This window comes from Gastrolobium bilobum, unplaced genomic scaffold (assembly GCF_033153095.1).
Source record: "Gastrolobium bilobum isolate Gb01-03AN ecotype WA unplaced genomic scaffold, APGP_CSIRO_Gbil_v1 utg8841, whole genome shotgun sequence".
Lineage (NCBI taxonomy): Eukaryota > Viridiplantae > Streptophyta > Magnoliopsida > Fabales > Fabaceae > Gastrolobium > Gastrolobium bilobum.
Genome location: NW_026896712.1, coordinates 62,647 through 81,243, shown reverse-complemented (window position 1 = coordinate 81,243; position 18,597 = coordinate 62,647). Strand labels below are relative to the sequence as shown.

Below are 18,597 nucleotides of genomic sequence, written 5' to 3'. Positions count from 1 at the left end.
GGGGTGGAGCAGGCTGAATTTTCTAAACCCGCCAAGCCCGCCCTGCCAAGCCCGCCAGCCCACCCGGGCTGATTTTTTATTTTTATTTTTATTTTTAGTGTAAAATGTGACGGGCTTGGCGGGGCGGACAGCCCGCTTTGTAGAGCTGTCAAAATGGGTCAGCCCGGCCCATTTCGCCCTAGCCCAAGTGGGTTAGGGCCAAAAAGCCCACAATGATATAGATCCGCACGGGCCAAAGCCATATGGGTTAGGGCCAGCCCGCGGGCCTTCTAAAAAATAATATGTATTTTTTTAAAAAAATATTTATAATAAAATGGTGCACAGAAATTATTAGAAAAAATAAAAATAAATAATTTTTAGAAAATTGTCACTTTTTAAAAAAATTATTGCATTGAAATTTTTTCGTAAAAAATTTTGACAGAAAATATTTCTGTAAAAAAATTGACGACAAAAAAAATTCGTCAAAATTCTTTACAGAATCTAAATTCCGTAAAAGTTTTTGACGGAAAAATTTCCGTCGAAATTTTTGACGAAAAAATTTCCGTCAAAATTCTTGACGAAAATTTTTCCATCGAAATTTTTGACGAAAAAAGTTTTTGTTGAAATTTTTTACGAAAAAAATTTCCGTCGAAATTTTTGATTTCCGTCAAAATTTTTGACACAAAAATTTACGTCGAAAATTTTGATGAAAAAAGTTTTTGTCGAAATTTTTGACGAAAAAATATTCCGTCAAAATTTTTGACGAAACACATTTCCGTCAAAAAATTTCGACGAAAAATATTTTTGACAAAATTTTCGATAAAAAATATTTCTATCAAAATTTTAAACGGAACACATTTTTGTTAAAAATTTTCCACGAAAATTATTTCTATAAAAAACTTTGACGAAAATATTTCTGGAAAAAATTTCAACGAAAAAAATATTTTGTCAAAAATCTTTACAAAATCTAAATTCCGTCGAAAGTTTCACAGATACAATTCCCTCAAAAATTTTGAAAAAAAATATTTTCGTTGTAATTTTCATTGGGTCACATTTTCATCGAAGATTTTGGACGAAAAATATTCCGTCAAAATTTTTGAAAGAATTCTTTTTTCTGTCAAAACTTTTGATGAAATTTTTTCGTTGTAAATTGGGTTGAATATTGTAGCCCGCGAGCCAGCCCTTACCTAACCTTATAATGAGAGGGCTTTAAAAGAATGGGCTTAAAATGACCCATTACATAGAGGGCTAAAATTTTATAGGACTGGTCCTAGGACTTGCTGGACTGACCCTACGGCTTAAGCCCTTTTTGACAGCTCTACCGCTTTGCCACTAGGCACAAGTATCAGTGTCCCCCACGCTTATATACGAAACAAAAAGATAAATGGAAGTCCCGAGAATCATCGAGTCATCAATGTTATTTTATTTTATCCCATTGCACAAAGTCAAAAGCTTGAGGAGTTGAAACTTGAAAGGAGTAACCTTAATTCTGATTCTCCAACAATGTCGTCTTCTCTCAAACTCAAATCCTACACTGAATACGAGACAAGAAAGAGAAACCCCGATCCAAAGTCATGTGCACTTTTGGTCATCGACGTTCAAAACTACTTCTCTTCAATCGCCACACCAATACTCTCAAACCTCAACACCACCATCAACCTCTGCAGGCAATCTTCCATCCCCGTCATCTTCACGCGCCACTCCCACAAGTCTCCCTCCGACCACGGCATGCTCGAGGAGTGGTGGTTCGGTGACCTCATCATCGACGGCACCTTAGATGCTGAGCTTGTGGAGACGCTGGACCGCAAGGTTGAGGAGGACATGGTGGTGGAGAAAACCACTTACAGCGCGTTTAGGAACACGCGCTTAGAAGAGAAGTTGTTGGAGATGGGTGTGAGGGAGGTGATAGTTACAGGGGTTATGACCAACCTGTGCTGTGAAACAACCGCGCGTGATGCTTTTGTTAGAGGGTTTAGGGTTTTCTTCTCTACAGATGCCACTGCTACTTCTGATAAGGATCTTCATGAGGCCACTTTGATGAATATGGCTTATGGTTTTGCCTACTTGCTTGATTGTCAAAGGCTTAAACATGCCCTTTCTTCTTAGACAAACTAAACCTTGTTGTTATGTTTGACGAGGAGGGATATTCTCAGTACTAAAATTTTTCAGTACTAACTTACTACCTATCTAATTACTATTGGATTAATATTTTTTTTTTCTTCAAATTTTTTTTAACATTCTCTCTCTTTAATTCAATGGTAATTAGATAGACAGTAAGTTGGTAGTGAAAACTTTTGATAGTGAGAATATCCTCCTCATGTTTGATATACCAAAAGTTTTTATGTCATGTTTGATTTGTTGTGTTGGAAAGTGTATGTGTTTGACATGAATTTAATTGTGTAGGAAACTATTGTGCAATGTCTAATGATGAATGAGTATGAAATATTGCACCTAATTTTGTGTGCTGAGTATGAACTTTTGCACAAATATTGTGTTCTGCCCTTCTAATTTCCATGGCCAATTCTCAGCCACTATTTTATCTGTTGATTTGAATTCCCCTTAAGTTAATTTACAGACATTAGTAATTCCCTTTTTAGGCATATGTTGATTCCCAATCTTACCTTGTTGGAAGCACAAGGCTAAAGGCGTATGATTGAGAAACATATCTATGTTATGCCATGCTGATTTGGCATTCAACAAGAGAGGGGGAAAAATGAAAAGAAAACTTTTATGATTTATTGTGAATAAATGATTGAATTATAACAATTATTATGCTATGTCATTCTATTTTGTACATGTTGGCTCTGATATTTATAGTAACTTGAGCACACCCTTGTCTTGAGAAGAGTGTAGCAACACCTAAAACCAGAAATACCACAAGTTGTTGGACATCATCATGGTTGTCATATTCAAATGGCATTTGGGTATTGTTATTTGTTGTTTGCCAAATCCAATACTACAAGATAAGAAAGTTGGCGTTTTTGTTGGGGAATCCCTGCACTTTACTTATTGGATCTTAATTGGAGAACTTTTGCATTCTAAAGTTTTGGTAATAAAGATAATGTTGTCTGCCAAATCCAGTTCTACAAGAGAAGATGCTATGCAGATGCGATATCAGAAAGCTGAATTTGTCAATGCAATGCAGAAGCTGTAACTGGCATGTGATGCATCTTCATAAAAAAGGCAGATAAGAAGTATTTGTTTTGATTTCTGATATGTATAATGCAGCTGCAGATTTTATATTTGTGTTCCTAATGTATTAATGCATCTTCATAAACAATTCGAAAAGAAGGGCTGCAGTCCATATCTCTGTCTGTTTCTGATCCCAAAAATGTGCTGCAGGTTGAAATTAGTATAAGAGAAATAATATAAAATTAGAACATCCTAATCACAAGTGTGTCTAGAATTGAGAACCTAAAGTGGGACGAGGTATAGACAAGTAGGATAAGTAAGTGTTGCAACACAACAACAACAGACAATCATGAACTGCATTTGCTAGCTAGAGCATCACTTGCCCTGTAATTTAAATTTTAAACATTATCATTTCAATCCATGAAGAAGTTTGTGGCTTTAACCTCCTTAAATTACCACCTATCAAACTCAAACTCCTCTAGGACATCATAAGACAAAACACATGCCCTTAATATAATTAATTTTGCTTAAATTCTAGTCACCCAATACAACCTAAAATCGGTTGGTTGCTACTAATCTTCCGCCTTAATCTCAATACTTCAACAAACTCTTAAGAATCTAAGCTGATTTTCTATAGGACCAAAAAAAGATTTAAATTTTGTCCTAAATTTGCAGACTTGTAACCACCCCTTAATCTGAAATTCACTAACCAGATCTGAATACCAAAACCAGATCCTTATTCCAAAAATACTTATCCAGACCAGACTCCTAAACAGGAATTTTTCATTCATAGGCACTTTTCATTGAAGAATGTCATTGAGAGGTGTTTTGGAGTATTGAAAGAGAGGTTTTCAATTTTAAAGTTGATCTCAAATTATCCTGTTAGAAGACAAAGGTTAATTCCTATTGCCAATGTATCAATACTGATGCTACTCAAGCAATTAAAATGGCATAAATTTGAAAAACTATTGCAAATCAAATGTGGGAAAGTTGCCATTGGCCATGAGAGTCTTCATATAATTGACGGTTTTCTTTTTCTTTTTCTTTTTCTTTTTCTTTGGGGAGTGGTAAGTAGAATTATATGAGACCAGTGTTTAAAAACTCGGCCCGGCCATCGACCCGGCCGAGGTCAGGGGTCACGGGTTCAACCAGGGGGTCACGGGGTCACTACGCTGACCCGATTTTATATATTAAAAAATATAAATATATATATCCTATATGAAAATATTAAAAAGCAAATCACCAATCATCAAAGATTCAAAATATCCTTAACATAATTCACCAATTATAACCACAAGTCAATATTACACAACATAATTAAAGTATCAAGATACCAAAGTACAAAACTCATATTCTAATGATACCAAATTGTCAAGATACCACAGGTCTAGGTCGTTTGGAGAGTAGAGAGCGATTAGATTTAGGTTTGCAAGCATTTTTATTTTTATTTTTTAATAAAACGACGTTGTTTCATGGAATTTTCTTTAAACAAAAAAACATGCAGTGACCCCTTTGACCCGGGAGTCACTGAAATCCGGCCAGGTTTTGGGGGTCGGAGGGGTCGATGTGCATATAGGGTCCAACTTGTGACCCCAACCCTCAGAGGGGAGGGGTCAGGGTTGACCCGGGTCAACCCGGGGGTGGGGAGGGGCTTTAAAATATTGTATGAGACGCAACGATGGTTATATTTAACAAATAAAACTTACATGTTGATATAGTTTTTTTGTGAATAACAATGCAATGAATATAATATTATTAAATACGGACACGTATATATTCATGGAAATATTTTTCTTGTGTTATATAAGATAATTTTATTTCATGCATATACAAAAAGTAAGTGAGACTCAATTTTTCTTTCTTTCTCTTTTTCTTAGCGAGTTCCACTCACTTTTTCACTTATTTTTTGAATATTGTATAAAATAAATTTATCTCATATAATATAAAAAACATATTTCCTCGTGAAAAATATTATTTTTTTCCTGAACATTGGTCCCACGATGACATCACATACGTAAGGTAAGATACCATGTTACATTACAAATTACGAAAGGCCGTGTTGAATTGAGATTTTAAAAGATTTTAATAAATTATTTTTGGATAAAGAAAATCTATTGATAGTCAATTAGTATTTTAAAGAATTGTAAAAAAAGACATGTGATATTCTATTAAAATTTTAAAAGATTGTTTTCGAGCGTTTCCAAATCATGGTTCAAAAATTTTCGAGGATTTTAAAGATTGTTCAATATTCGTCATGCATCATTGAGAAACGTAATTGAGGGAATATTTGGCTTTTTTAAATCATGGTTCACGAATTTCAAGTCAGCACCTCTGTTTCCATTTAAAATACAAGCAGAGCTTGTGTTAGCATATGTAACACTACACAACTTTCTTCGCAAAGAATGTCATTCAGATGCATATTTCCAATTGAACCAATAGACGCATCTTTATTTTCAATATCATTAGTTATTGAAGAAGATAATTTTAAACCTGTTGATCAGACCCAAGAGCAGGAGTGAGAAGATGTTAATGTGTGGAGGGCTATTATTATTTTAGATATGTGGAGAACTGTTGCTTAGTAAGACATTAAGCTATATCAAATTACTAATTAAGAAAATTATATTATGTTTTGTTTTTGGGAGGGTTATATTGTTATATTTTTTATTTATAAACTACACTATGTCTTACCGGTAAGACTTAACTTAACTCAAAAGTGTCTTACCCGCAAGAAATAATTTAATTTGTAAACAAAAAGTTTATAATATAATCTTCTCTTTATTTTTTTATTAATATCATTAAATTTTTTTGTTATTTTTTTACAAACTCTTATAATTTTAAATGTTTGTTAAAAATTCATATGATTTTTTAAATTTTTATGAAATTGTATTTTTGTTTCAAATCTTATAAATTTTATTAAAATCTTTTAAAATACAATCTTACAATCTTATAAAATCTTAAGTATAAAAAAATCATTCCGAAAAATATTTAAAGTCATTATAATTCTAGATAATCTTATAAAAAAAATTTAATCTCAAAACAATTTTTTAAAATCCTAATCTAATACACCTTGTAAAATACGCTGTTTATTAAGATTTTATCGGACATGATTCACCAGAGTACGAGGATTAATCAAATTCACAGCCGTTAGGACCTAGAAAATCAATTTCTTAACCGATTTCCGGTTTAGGTATCAATTATCATTGAAAGATGAAGAAGATATATCATTTATCATTCACTTTGATGCAAGTTCCCAAGCTCAACACACACCCACTAAGCATCGTAAATGGCTTCCCATTGTTAAGGAATCTTACAATTAGGTTAACATCCACCATCAGTCTTCATTTGGAAATGAAACGATGCAATTTCTTCATCTCAAGGCTTTGCAAGGAAGGGAAGATCGATGATGCACGCAAGCTGTTTGATGAAATGGCTGAAAGGGACATTGGTTTGTGGACTACAATGATAAGTGGGTATATTAAATGTGGCATGATTAAGGAAGCTAGGAAGTTGTTTGATAGATTGGATGCCAAGAAAAATGTGGTTATTTGGACAGCTATGGTTAGTGGGTACATTAAGTTCAACCAAATTAAGGAAGCTGAGAGGTTGTTCTATGAGATGCCACTGAGGAATGTTGTCTCTTGGAACACAATGATTGATGGGTATGCTCGAAATGGCCAAACCCAGCTGGCTTTGGATTTGTTTAGGAGAATGCCAGATAGGAATGTAGTTTCTTGGAATACAATCATAACGGCATTGGCACAGTGTGGGAGAATGGAGGAAGCACAATGGCTTTTTAATCAGATGCAGGAAAGGGATGTGGTTTCATGGACTACCATGGTTGCGGGTTTGTCAAAAAATGGGAGAATTGATGATGCTCGAGCACTTTTTGATAGGATGCCTGTTCGAAATGTGGTTTCTTGGAATGCAATGATCACAGGTTATGCGCAAAATAGGAGGTTGGATGAGGCTCTAGAGTTGTTTGAGAGAATGCCTGAAAGGGACATGCCTTCATGGAATACAATGATCACGGGGTTCATTCAGAATGGGGACTTAAATAGGGCAGAGAGGTTATTTGATGGAATGCCAGAAAAGAATGTCATTACATGGACTGCAATGATGACAGGGTATGTGCAACATGGCCTAAGTGAAGAAGCATTGAAAATATTTAACAAAATGCTATATAATGATGGATTAAAACCCAACACCGGAACTTTTGTGACCGTGTTAGGTGCTTGTAGTGACTTAGCTGGTCTTACTGAGGGACAACAAATTCATCAATTAATAAGTAAAACAGTTTTTCAGGATAGCCCATATGTGGTATCAGCGCTGATAAATATGTACTCAAAATGTGGAGAGTTGCATGTTGCTAGGAAGATGTTTGATGATGGGATATTAAGCCAAAGGGATTTGATATCTTGGAACGGTATGATTGCCGCTTATGCACACCATGGATTTGGCAAGGAGGCAATTAATCTATTTAAGGAAATGCAAGAATTAGGTTTCCAAGCTAATGATGTCACCTATGTTGGACTTCTCACGGCTTGCAGTCATGCTGGTTTAGTTGAGGAGGGGCTTAAATTCTTTGATGAGCTTCTGAAAAACAGATCTATACAAGTCAGAGAAGATCACTATGCATGTTTGATTGATCTTTGTGGTCGGGCAGGAAGGCTGAAAGAAGCTTTCAATATCATTGGGGGACTTGGGGAAGAGGCATCATTATCTGTTTGGGGAGCGCTCCTTGCTGGATGCAATGTGCATGGAGATGCTGATATCGGGAAGCTTGTAGCAAAGAAAATTTTGAAAATTGAACCAGAGAATGCAGGCACTTATTTATTACTTTCAAATATGTATGCTTCAGTTGGGAAGTGGAAAGAAGCTGCTAACGTTAGGATGAAAATGAAGGATAAGGGGTTAAAGAAGCAGCCAGGTTGTAGTTGGATTGAAGTGGGCAATACAGTGCAAGTATTTGTAGTTGGTGATAAGTCACATTCTCAATATGAGCTGCTTGAGTACTTACTTCTTGATCTACATACAAACATGAAGAAGGCTAGGGACATGCCTGATGATGATTTATTAGTTGGTGTGCAATTTTAGGAATATAAAGTCTGTGTTGGTCAAGGCTTGGATTATGCAGTGGAATTGAAATGTTGGAAAGTTTACTGGTATGGGTACATCACACTTTTAACTTTGTGACTGAAATCATTAATTATTAGGTGTTATTTAGCCTCGTCCCCCACTCCCAAATACACTAACATGTAAACTGTTATTTAAATTACTTAAGAGGGATTATTAGCTCATGTCCACTATGTCTTTGTTCAGGTGATCAGGCACTTTTAGAAAGCTGAAGGAGCAACTGGCTTCTTAAATTCCATTGATTGATAAAATAAGTAAGTCTATGATCACTATGTTCCTTTGTTTTACCAGTTAGGAGCTAATCAAATTCTTAACAAGTTATTAGTCAGTTTATTAACTTTGCATGTAGATGGATCTGGAGAACTTCCAGGTGGTGTATCAAATTGGAATCAAGAGAAGCACAGTGTAAAAACTCTAATTTTGCTGATGTATATTTGACTAAAGAAATTGATGCTTTCATTCCTTCCGACTGTTTATGCTCTAATGATGCCAAGACAGATGGTTCACAGATGATATTATTTTCAGGTTGCAGTATTCTTTTTAATTTCACCCCTACTCTCGCTAGTCGGGGTTTAATGGAGAGTGGTTTTTATTTTGGTTTTTAATATTCTTTTTAACTTGAATGACTTTTGATTTAGGGAGTATTACAAATTAAGAATTCTTGGCAAATATATTTTCACTTTTCACTTTTGGATTTTGGTATTAGTTTACCTGTGCTGGCTGGGAACTTTTTTGTGTTTTCTGGTGTTTAGAAATGTTAGGAATTGTAGTCTATGAATGGAAAACCTCAGTTGTGTTTTGACTAATAATGCTTCGTTCTTAATGTATAGTACTGTGTGTGCAGTTAGAGGCACATGATGAACTAGTTCAGAAGGGTGATTGTATACTTTGTTCCTCTTTTAAGGGAGGGAGGGGTGGGTTGTGAGGGAGAAGGGTGATTTCATTAACCATTGGCAAACAATGTTTTAGTAAAGTCATACCAATTTTCATACCATTATTCTAATCTTTTGTTTTCGGTTGATAATTCTTGTCAGATAAAATGTTTTTACCTGACTAACATGGCTCTATGATAAAAAAGTGGAGAAAGCTGTGTTTGGTTAAATAGAGGAAACTTGAACCGCTGTCTTTCCCTCCCTCCCTCTTTATTTATAAAAATCATAAAGATTTGGGCTGAAGACTTATCTGCTAGATGACTTTACTTACCTTTTTTCCCTTCAACTCACCGCAGACACACTCAGCAATGGCAAGTGGTTGGACTTGCAGCAGTCACCAGTCAAATTCTCTATTCTCCCTTGGTGTAGCCGTAACTTAACCAGAAGTCCAGAAGAGCCTCCAGCCCTCTGTGCAATTTCCCTTACTGATTTTCATACCAATTAGCTAGCACCACATTTCCACCTTCAACAACAGATATTGTGGGTGGTCCAAAGGCTATAAATTAAGCAAGCAAATGACTCCGAGAAACAGTTACACATTGCTTGATCCCACAAAATAATGATAACTGATGAGGATGTCCAAATGATTTCAGCAGAGGATCTGGCCATATTTGCTGATTTGCAAAACCGTGGGAAGTTGACTCTATTGTTATTGGATCTGCACCAAAGACAACCTTTTGAGCATTCTAATTTGTTCAACAACAAAAAAAGGTTCAAGGTTACGATTTTCATTTTACTTGATACCAGTTTTCGAGAGAGTTCGTTTTTTATATTTGCTAAGACTCAAATGTATTGACAATTTTTATAGTTTAGTTTTACAAGAATGCCTAAAAGAATACATTAGTCAAAGACAGAATAAAAGGCCAAAATGTAAGGAACTTTACTCATACTATGTACAGTGCAATTTCAGAAAACTATTAAACTTACCAAATCATGCAATGTAGTTTAAAGTTAACTTCCTGTGTATGAGTAGAAAAATTCCTATAGGGTGTTAATATCCATAGTTTGATAAGTTGAAGGAATTGAATTATCCATAGTGTGCTTGTGCGCACGCATTTGCATATACTATGTTCAATGACTGCATGCTTGCACGGCCCCTTTAAAAGCTTGATTAGCTAATATCCCAAGTAGTAATACTATACAACCATAGAATTAGCCAAATTTCAAAGTTTGTTGTTACATAAGTAAAATAGGTGGAGATCACTTATTTAAAAATTAAGAATAATGCAATATTTTTCATATCTTAAGTTCAATCTTCCTAAACGAGTTGTGCAGCGAATGTAGTAAATCCTTGAAGCCCAGTACCTTTTATATCACATGGTACGTTTGTCCCTAAACTTAGTTTAGTGGTATAAGACTACAATCGTCGTCGATTAATTATTGAGTTGTATAATGCAGCATGAAAGCTTTCGTAGGAAAATATTACCAATTAACGTGGCAATAATATTGTTTGCGTTTCAACCAAAAAATGCAAATAAAAAAGAAAGAAAATTAAGATATGTGACAGAAATCACACCACCTGAGTAGCTTCTGCGAGAACTGTTTCGTATCAATAGAGTTGTTTGCTCTTTTCCTATAAGAATGATCTAGTATAATCTTTCTTGAGCTTTCTGTGGCATATCAACTCTGTGATACTGAGAGTGTTATTAACCATCTTACCTGAAAGTTTAAAAAATTGTTAAGTGTAGGTCATTTTAATTATTTTATATATTATTTTTTTAATACACCTCCTTATATAAGAGTCTTTTGGGCTTGAAGTGTGTATATTGCGCAATTTTTCTTTATTCTACCCTATGCTAATTTAATTTCACTAGAAAGTGAAGGATGATGAAGATGAAATTTGTAATTACTCGTGATTTTTTTAGTAGCATTTGATACCCTTCTTTTATATATATATATATATATATATATATATATATATATATATGTTTGATATTTCTCATGTTGTAGGAGATAAAATTATTTTCAATACACACAAAAGTGTATGGAGTCCATACGGGGTCATTTAAAGAGAGGATAGAAAAAAAGAAAATATAAGTCTCACACATTATTAGTGTATATAGGAGATAATTTCCTACAACATGAGAGATATTAAACCTCAATTTATTATTTTATCCATTTTCTCAAATTATGTACCAATATGTCACTTTTTTTAAACTATGAAAATCCAGTTGCTAAAAAAAATATATAAAAAAAACTATGAAATTGATAAAAGTATCTTTTATTTTGATTAATTTTAAATAGTTACACAATATACTGATGCCATTTAAAATCGGTGAAAATAAAACTCCACTTAAGATAGTGTTTGAAAATATCTTATTAAAACCTATATTTAGGGAGCGTACCAAAAAAAACACAAACAAACCTATATTTAGGGAAAATAAGTAGCAATAAATGTTAAACAAATCCAACCCTGCTTTTGATAACAGTGGAGATAATTAAATTCTTGAATAACGGAAAATGGTAATAAGTCATGTATATACAAATTCTTAATGCAAAACAAACACTAATTGATTCATGGATGTAATATATATACATATAAGTTGTAAATATTACATTCCCATAATAAAAAATTATTGAGAAACAAACGTGCTCTTATATTTTATGGAATTCTAGTATTTCTCTAAAAAATATTATAATGTATTACCCAATGTTTTTTTCTAATATATGTTTGAAATAATATGTTATGTGTAACATCCCGTATATATCCGGTAATGTTATCATACTATCGTATTAAGCTGCGCTTAATAAAAAATGCGGAATATCTTTTTCTTTTCGATTATGAAGTTATTATCATTACCAACTTGCTTATTAACCAATTAATAAAACATCGTCTGTATGCAATTGCAATAAAACAGCTAACTGAAATACCTCATTAATTAAAACAACATAAAATATGTCTCTAGTTATGGAACTACAACATGTAGACCGGACCAACTATCAGTTTATACAACTCAACTCAACAGTACTAATAACATAGTGGCATGGACAACTCTCATGCTCACCCAAATGAGGCAACAACGCCCAACATAAGTCTCAACATCAACAATATAATAATAATGATACGGAAAACATAAACAGCATCCAGCCCAGTCATGCTAGCAAATAAGCAGTAAAAATCATCAACTAAGCTCTGGCCTCTACCGTCAGAGGCATCAATCACCATACTACCTGAACCTGAAATAAGCATTCCCCAAACGTGGGGTGAGATCTCTAAACAAGAAATCTCAGTAAGACAAGGGGTCCTCAAGGATCTTCCACCCCAAGCTCACTTACATGTGCAATATAAGTTCAAAAGAAGTTTATCATCATCAGTTCTAAATCAGTGCAATGCAGCAGATAATCATGTCATGTGTGTCAATACTAATCTACTGGCCAGAGAAATGCAGGATGTACGTCTACAACCCCACAATAAGTACAAGACGCCGCTTGTATCCACCCCGGATCACCGTATTGTATGACGCCACATACTCAAGCTTACCGTCAAGATGGAACAACACATGCATATTAAAAGCCATTAACACATAAAGCTCAACAACAATTCATATATCTCAAAGCATGTAACACAGCATGCATATAACCATACCCCCATGGGACATGGTGGAGCCAAAACATGGCTAAACCGAGGACACAAAAGCTTACCTTACAAACTAACACCCAAAGCCAAGAGTCCATGGCTCAAAGTTCAAACACAGCAGATTCACAATCTGTTATGGACCAACAATATATCAATAACATGCACCGCAAGCATACAATATTAAGACAAAGCCTTTCCATTACGTTTTACGTCTTAAGGCTTCTCACCAAGCTATAAGCCCTTAATCATATGATTCTGACTTACATTAATTAATTACAGAAGTTCAACTTCCTCAAATTAGGGTCCACAAACCCATAGTTCAGTTTTGGATGAACAGTACGCTACTGTTCCTCGCAAACCCAGAATATCCGGATATTCCTTGGGGACATATCCGGATATCCAATATCCGGATATCTCATAGGCAATATCCGGATATCACTCTGGCAATTTCCGGATATCAATATCTGGATATCCATATCTGGATATCAATATCCGGATATTCCACGGCAAATATCCGGATATTTCGCGAAAGAATGAAGTTTCTGCATTTCGCGAAGATATCCTTCCAATGTTCCATTTTTAACACTTTCAAACGTTAAATCATGCATCTTTATACTGTTTTAGGGTCATATCACTGTTGGTTACTTGTTTAACTCATTAAACATGCAAAGACACCTCTTTTACTCAACAAAACACATGATCAAGGTTTGTACAACTCACCAAAGTCTAAAACAGAGGCAAAGGGTTGCTATTGGAGCTCATAACCAGCTCCCAAACTCTACTTGGAAGAGTGCACGAAAATGCACAACAAGGTGGTTCCTTTCTTCACAAAGATGACCACTTGGAGCTTCAACAACCAAGAACAAAGACCCAACACTCCAACCCACTAACTCAGCCCCCTCACAAGCTCAACACAGCCACCAACACTCAAAGAATGGTCCCTTTATCCTCACCAACTACACACCCAAGTGTTTCCCCAAGAGAGAGTGTGAAGAAATTCAAAGGAAAAGCTTCAAGGTTTGAAAACTCAAGAGAAGAAGGCCAAGGAACCAAGTTCTGGTCAACCACCTCAAAACCTCATGCTCAAAAATCTGTTTCCTAGAGTTGTGTGCCCTTAAAGGGAGTATTTATAGTCACTTACTCATTAAACATATAGTATTAGCTTTAATTGCTACGCTTAGCATTTTAATCCCAAACTTAGGATTCTTAACCTACTCAATTTTACAAGAATTATCATATTTTTCTTATAATTTTCGGAGCACTTTTCCGGTACGCGCTTTTCATAGCCAGTACCGGTTTCTGGCACCAGTTTTCATTATTTTGACTTGAAACTCGTTTTACAAGTCTTACATATTATTCTAGTAATTATCATGCACTTATTATAAATTTCCGGGATACTTTTTCGGTACGCATTTATACCGACTTGCAGAACCGGTATCTGCACTTTTCTTCCGAAAAGCGACTTTCAGCATTATTACTTACTTACTATAATTATTAAAGCCTCATAATAATTATTAGGGTCAATTATGAAATCATTTCCTATTTTCTCATAATTTATTAATTAACGGTGCGGGTTCTTACTTCACCCCACCTTTTTAGGATTTTGTCCTCAAAATCAGAATATACCTGTCTCGGAAGTCGGGATACTGCCGGAGAATCTCGTCCTCTCGCTCCCAGGTACACTCCTCAGGAGTTCTTCCTGACCATTGCACTTTGACTATCGGAATGATTTTGCTCTTCAGCTGCTTTTCGCCACGATCGAGAATCTTGAGTGGTCCGACGAGAGTTTTCAAGTTCTCCCGAACCTCCACATCATCCGGTTGCACCATGTGCGAAGGATCCGCTATATACTTGCGAAGTTGAGACACGTGAAATACGTCGTGGATGTTGGCTAGGTTCGCAGGCAAGGCAAGCCGGTAGACAACAGGTCCTACTTTACCAAGAATCTGGTATGACCCAATAAACCGCGGGCTCAGCTGCCTTACTCCTAGTGCCCGTCCAACACCGGTGACAGGTGAAAGTCTCACAAACGCGTGCTCACCCTCACTGAACTCCAGTGGACGATGCTTGACATTGTAGTAACTCTTCTGGCGATTCTGCGCCTGCTTCAGCTTTTCCCTGATCATCTGGATCTGCAGGGTGGTATCTTGGACAAAGTCCAAGCCAAACAACTCACGATCCCCAACCTCAGACCAGCAGGTAGGTGTACGACACCTCCTACCGTAGAGCACCTCGTAGGGTGCCATGCCCAGGCTAGTATGGAAACTGTTGTTATACAAAAACTCCACCAACGGAAGGTACCTATCCCATGCCGAGCCCTGCTCCAACGTGAAAGCGCGCAACAAGTCCTCCAAGGTCTGGATAGTCCGCTCAGTCTGTCCATCAGTCTGAGGGTGATAGGCTGTACTCAGTCTCAACTGAGTCCCAAAAGCTCCCTGCAGCGCCTCCCAGAACCGAGATGTGAACTTCGGGTCCCTATCACTGATGATACTCTCGGGCACCCCGTGAAGCCTCACGATCTCGCGAACATACAGTTTGGCCAACTGCTCAATAGAGAAGCTCACCTTCACTGGAAGAAAATGGGCAGACTTCGTCAGTCTGTCCACAATGACCCATATCGAGTCACAGCCAACCTGAGTCTTCAGCAATCCCACAACAAAGTCCATGGAAATGCTCTCCCATTTCCATTCCAGAATCTCGAGAGGTTGAAGTTTACCAGACGGCTTCTGGTGTTCAATCTTCACCTTCTTCCAGATCAAACACTTGGACACATACACAGCTATGTCCTTCTTCATTCCTGGCCACTAGAAATTCCTTTTCAGGTCTTGGTACATCTTTGTAGCACCAGGGTGAACAGTAAACTGTCCCTTACGGGCCTCCGCCATAACCTCTTCGGTCAAAGGACCTCGAGGAATCACAACACGCTTCGGAAACAACAGAAGTCCATCCTCATTCCAAGACACACCGTCTTGGTTCTTCACGTAGTCGAGACACTCTCTCTGCACTTGCGCCTCTTGGATCTTGTCCATAAGCTCATTCCTGACTCTCACAGTCTCCATCTCGAGAAGTGCACCCCCAAACAAGGTTGTCACCTTCAGATCTCGAAACTTCTCAATGAGGTCGAAGTCACCCATCGTCAAACTGGATAGACTCACGGATTTCCGACTCAAAGCATCAGCTACCACATTGGCCTTGCCAGGATAGTACTTCAACTCAAAGTTGTAGTCCTTCAGAAACTCCATCCATCTCCTCTGCCTCATCTTCAGCTCTTTCTGATCGAACAAATACTTCAAGATCTTGTGATCGCTGAACACCGCAAACTGCATGCCAAACAGGTAATGCCTCCAAATCTTGAAAGCAAACACAATCGCAGCCAACTCCAAATCATGAGTCGGGTAGTTCTCCTCATGAGGCTTCAACTGCCTCGAAGCAAAAGCAACAGCTCTACCAGACTGCATCAACACACAGCCTAGCCCCTTTCCAGAAGCATCACAGTAAAGCTCAAACTGCTCCTCAGGATCAGGAAGGATCAACACAGGTGAAGTAGTCAATCTCTCCTTCAACTCCTGAAAGCACGCCTCACAGTCGTGAGTCCACACAAATGGAGTCTCCTTTCAGGTAAGGCGAGTCAAAGGGAGAACCATCGTGGAGAAACCCTTGATGAACCTTCGATAGTAACCTGCCAAACCTAAGAAGCTCCTCACCTCTGTAACTGTCTTGGGCCTCTCCCAATCCAGCACGGCCTCAATCTTGTTGGGATCCACTGCAACTCCATCCGCTGAAATCACATGCCCAAGGAACTTATCTGATTTGAGCCAAAACTCACACTTAGAAGGCTTAGCATAAAGCTTTTTCTTCTTTCAGCACTTGCAGAACAATCCTCACATGCTCTGCATGCTCCTCCTCAGTCTTGGAGTAAATCAGAATGTCATCAATAAAGACGATCACAAACTGATCCAGATACGACTGGAAAATCTGGTTCATGTAACATGAATACTGCCGACGCATTGGTGAGTCCAAACAGGATCACCAAATACTCAAAGTGATCGTATCTCGAATGAAATGCGGTCTTAGGGACATCCTTCGGCTTCACCCGAATCTGATGGTATCCGGACCGGAGATCAATCTTGGAATACACGCAAGCACCCCTGAGCTAATCCAACAGATCATCAATCCAAGGAAGGGGATACTTGTTCTTGATCGTAACCTTGTTCAACTGCCTGTAGTCGGTGCACAATCGCATTGTCCCGTCCTTCTTCTTCATGAAGATGACCGTTGTTCCCCAAGGAGACACACTCGGCCGAATGAAATCTTTCGCTGAAAGATCCTCAATATGTTTCTTAAGCTCAGCCAGCTCCGGTGGCGACATCCGATATGGAGCTAATGAAATCGGCCCCACACCAGGCAACAAATCAATGGAGAACTCTATCTCCCGCTGTGGCGGAAACTCAGGAATCTCCTCAGGAAACACCTCGAGGAACTCCCCCACCACAGGAATGCCACTGATATCCTCCTGTGTCCCACTCACCAAACCTCCCAACATGACATAACCAAATTTCGCTGCTATCAAAGCCTTCTTAGCCTGCAGCAATGAAATATATGGCGAGGAACTAGCTGTGGAATCACACTGAGACATCACCACGCGCTTTGCACAGCAATCAATCAGTGCACAATTTCTAGACAACCAATCCATGCCCAAAATAATCTCCAAGTTGGCCATCGGCAACCCTATCAGATCTACCGAGAACTCACGGCCATCCCACTGGAACGCTACATCGCGATGTACAGTGTAGAATCACAAATTTCTCCGGTGGCGGTAGTCACCCGCAACGGTGGAGAAAGCACAGACATGGGCAACTCCAGCCCTAAAGTAATCGGGGTAGCAACAAACGAATGCGTAGCCCCAGAATCAAACAATGCATCAACAACAATACCACCAATAGACACAGTACCTCTATCAAGGTTCAGAGCGCGGTCCGACTGCTGCCTATCCAAGGTGTACACACGCCCAACAGAAGGTGGCACCGCAGGTGCCGAAGTAGAAGCCATCGAAACCATCTGCAAAGGAACTGCTTGAACAGCTGCAGCTTTCGCCGTCGACGACGGACAGTCTCTAGAGAAGTGGCCTTCCTTGCCACACTGGAAACAGATCAACTGACCCGAAGCACAACGACCAGCATGCTTCTTTCCGCACCCCGTACATCTCGGAGTGGAAGGAGGCCTGCAAAACTCCCCTGCTGTGAAGCAGTCCTCTTGAACTGACCAGGCGCCTGCCTAGTCGCCAACTATTTACCGTTGCCCTTCCAAGCAAACTTCCTGTCCTTCCATGAAGTAGGAGCAGGAGTGGAACTAACAGTCCCCTTGGTCTCGTCGACCTTGGCCCTCTTGGCCTTGCTCGCTATGCAGACATCCTCAATGTCCTTACGCTGCTGAACCAGTGTACCAAAATCCCTCGAAGCAGGTCCAGCAATATACTCAACAATCACCTCACTAAGTCCTCTGCGGAACTTAGCAGCCAAAAACATCGGAGTAGGAGGAACCATCCGGAAGTGCGCAAACTTCACAAGCTCATTGAACTTGGCCAGGTACTCGTCAGCAGTTATCGAGCCCTGAACCAATCTATCAAACTCCCCCTGCTTCCTTTCCTGCGCATCGTAGGGAAAGTATCTGCTCAAGAAGCATTCCTCAAAGAATGGCCACGTCAAAACACGACCCTGCATCTCATAAGCACGAAAGGTGTTCGTCCACCACTCATGGGCATCGCCCTCCAGCATGTAAGTCGAGAACATCAGCTTCTGTGGGTCTGTACACTGCATGACCCGAAATATCTTGTCCAGCGACTCC

The 18,597-nt window shown here is 38.2% G+C and overlaps 2 protein-coding genes across 3 annotated transcripts; both read left to right on the top strand.

The window, feature by feature from the left end:
• Window positions 1-1,378: 1,378 nt before the first annotated feature.
• LOC133301590 (nicotinamidase 2-like) lies at window positions 1,379-3,301 on the top strand. The gene has a single exon (XM_061501243.1). It carries the CDS (start codon window positions 1,483-1,485, stop codon window positions 2,083-2,085), a length of 603 nt encoding a protein of 200 aa, XP_061357227.1. The 5' UTR covers window positions 1,379-1,482; the 3' UTR covers window positions 2,086-3,301.
• A 2,855-nt stretch (window positions 3,302-6,156) lies between these two features.
• Window positions 6,157-10,061, top strand: LOC133301595 (pentatricopeptide repeat-containing protein At2g35030, mitochondrial). Of its 2 annotated transcripts, none has more exons than XM_061501248.1 (4): window positions 6,157-8,273; window positions 8,431-8,498; window positions 8,594-8,649; window positions 9,473-10,061. In XM_061501248.1, the coding sequence occupies exon 1, from the start codon at window positions 6,319-6,321 to the stop codon at window positions 8,203-8,205; it is 1,887 nt and encodes a 628-aa protein (XP_061357232.1). In that variant the 5' UTR covers window positions 6,157-6,318; the 3' UTR covers window positions 8,206-8,273; window positions 8,431-8,498; window positions 8,594-8,649; window positions 9,473-10,061. The 2 variants fall into 2 exon arrangements, with proteins under 2 accessions (XP_061357232.1, XP_061357233.1); XM_061501249.1 differs by having other exon boundaries at window positions 8,570-8,649.
• The last annotated feature ends 8,536 nt before the right edge of the window (window positions 10,062-18,597 follow it).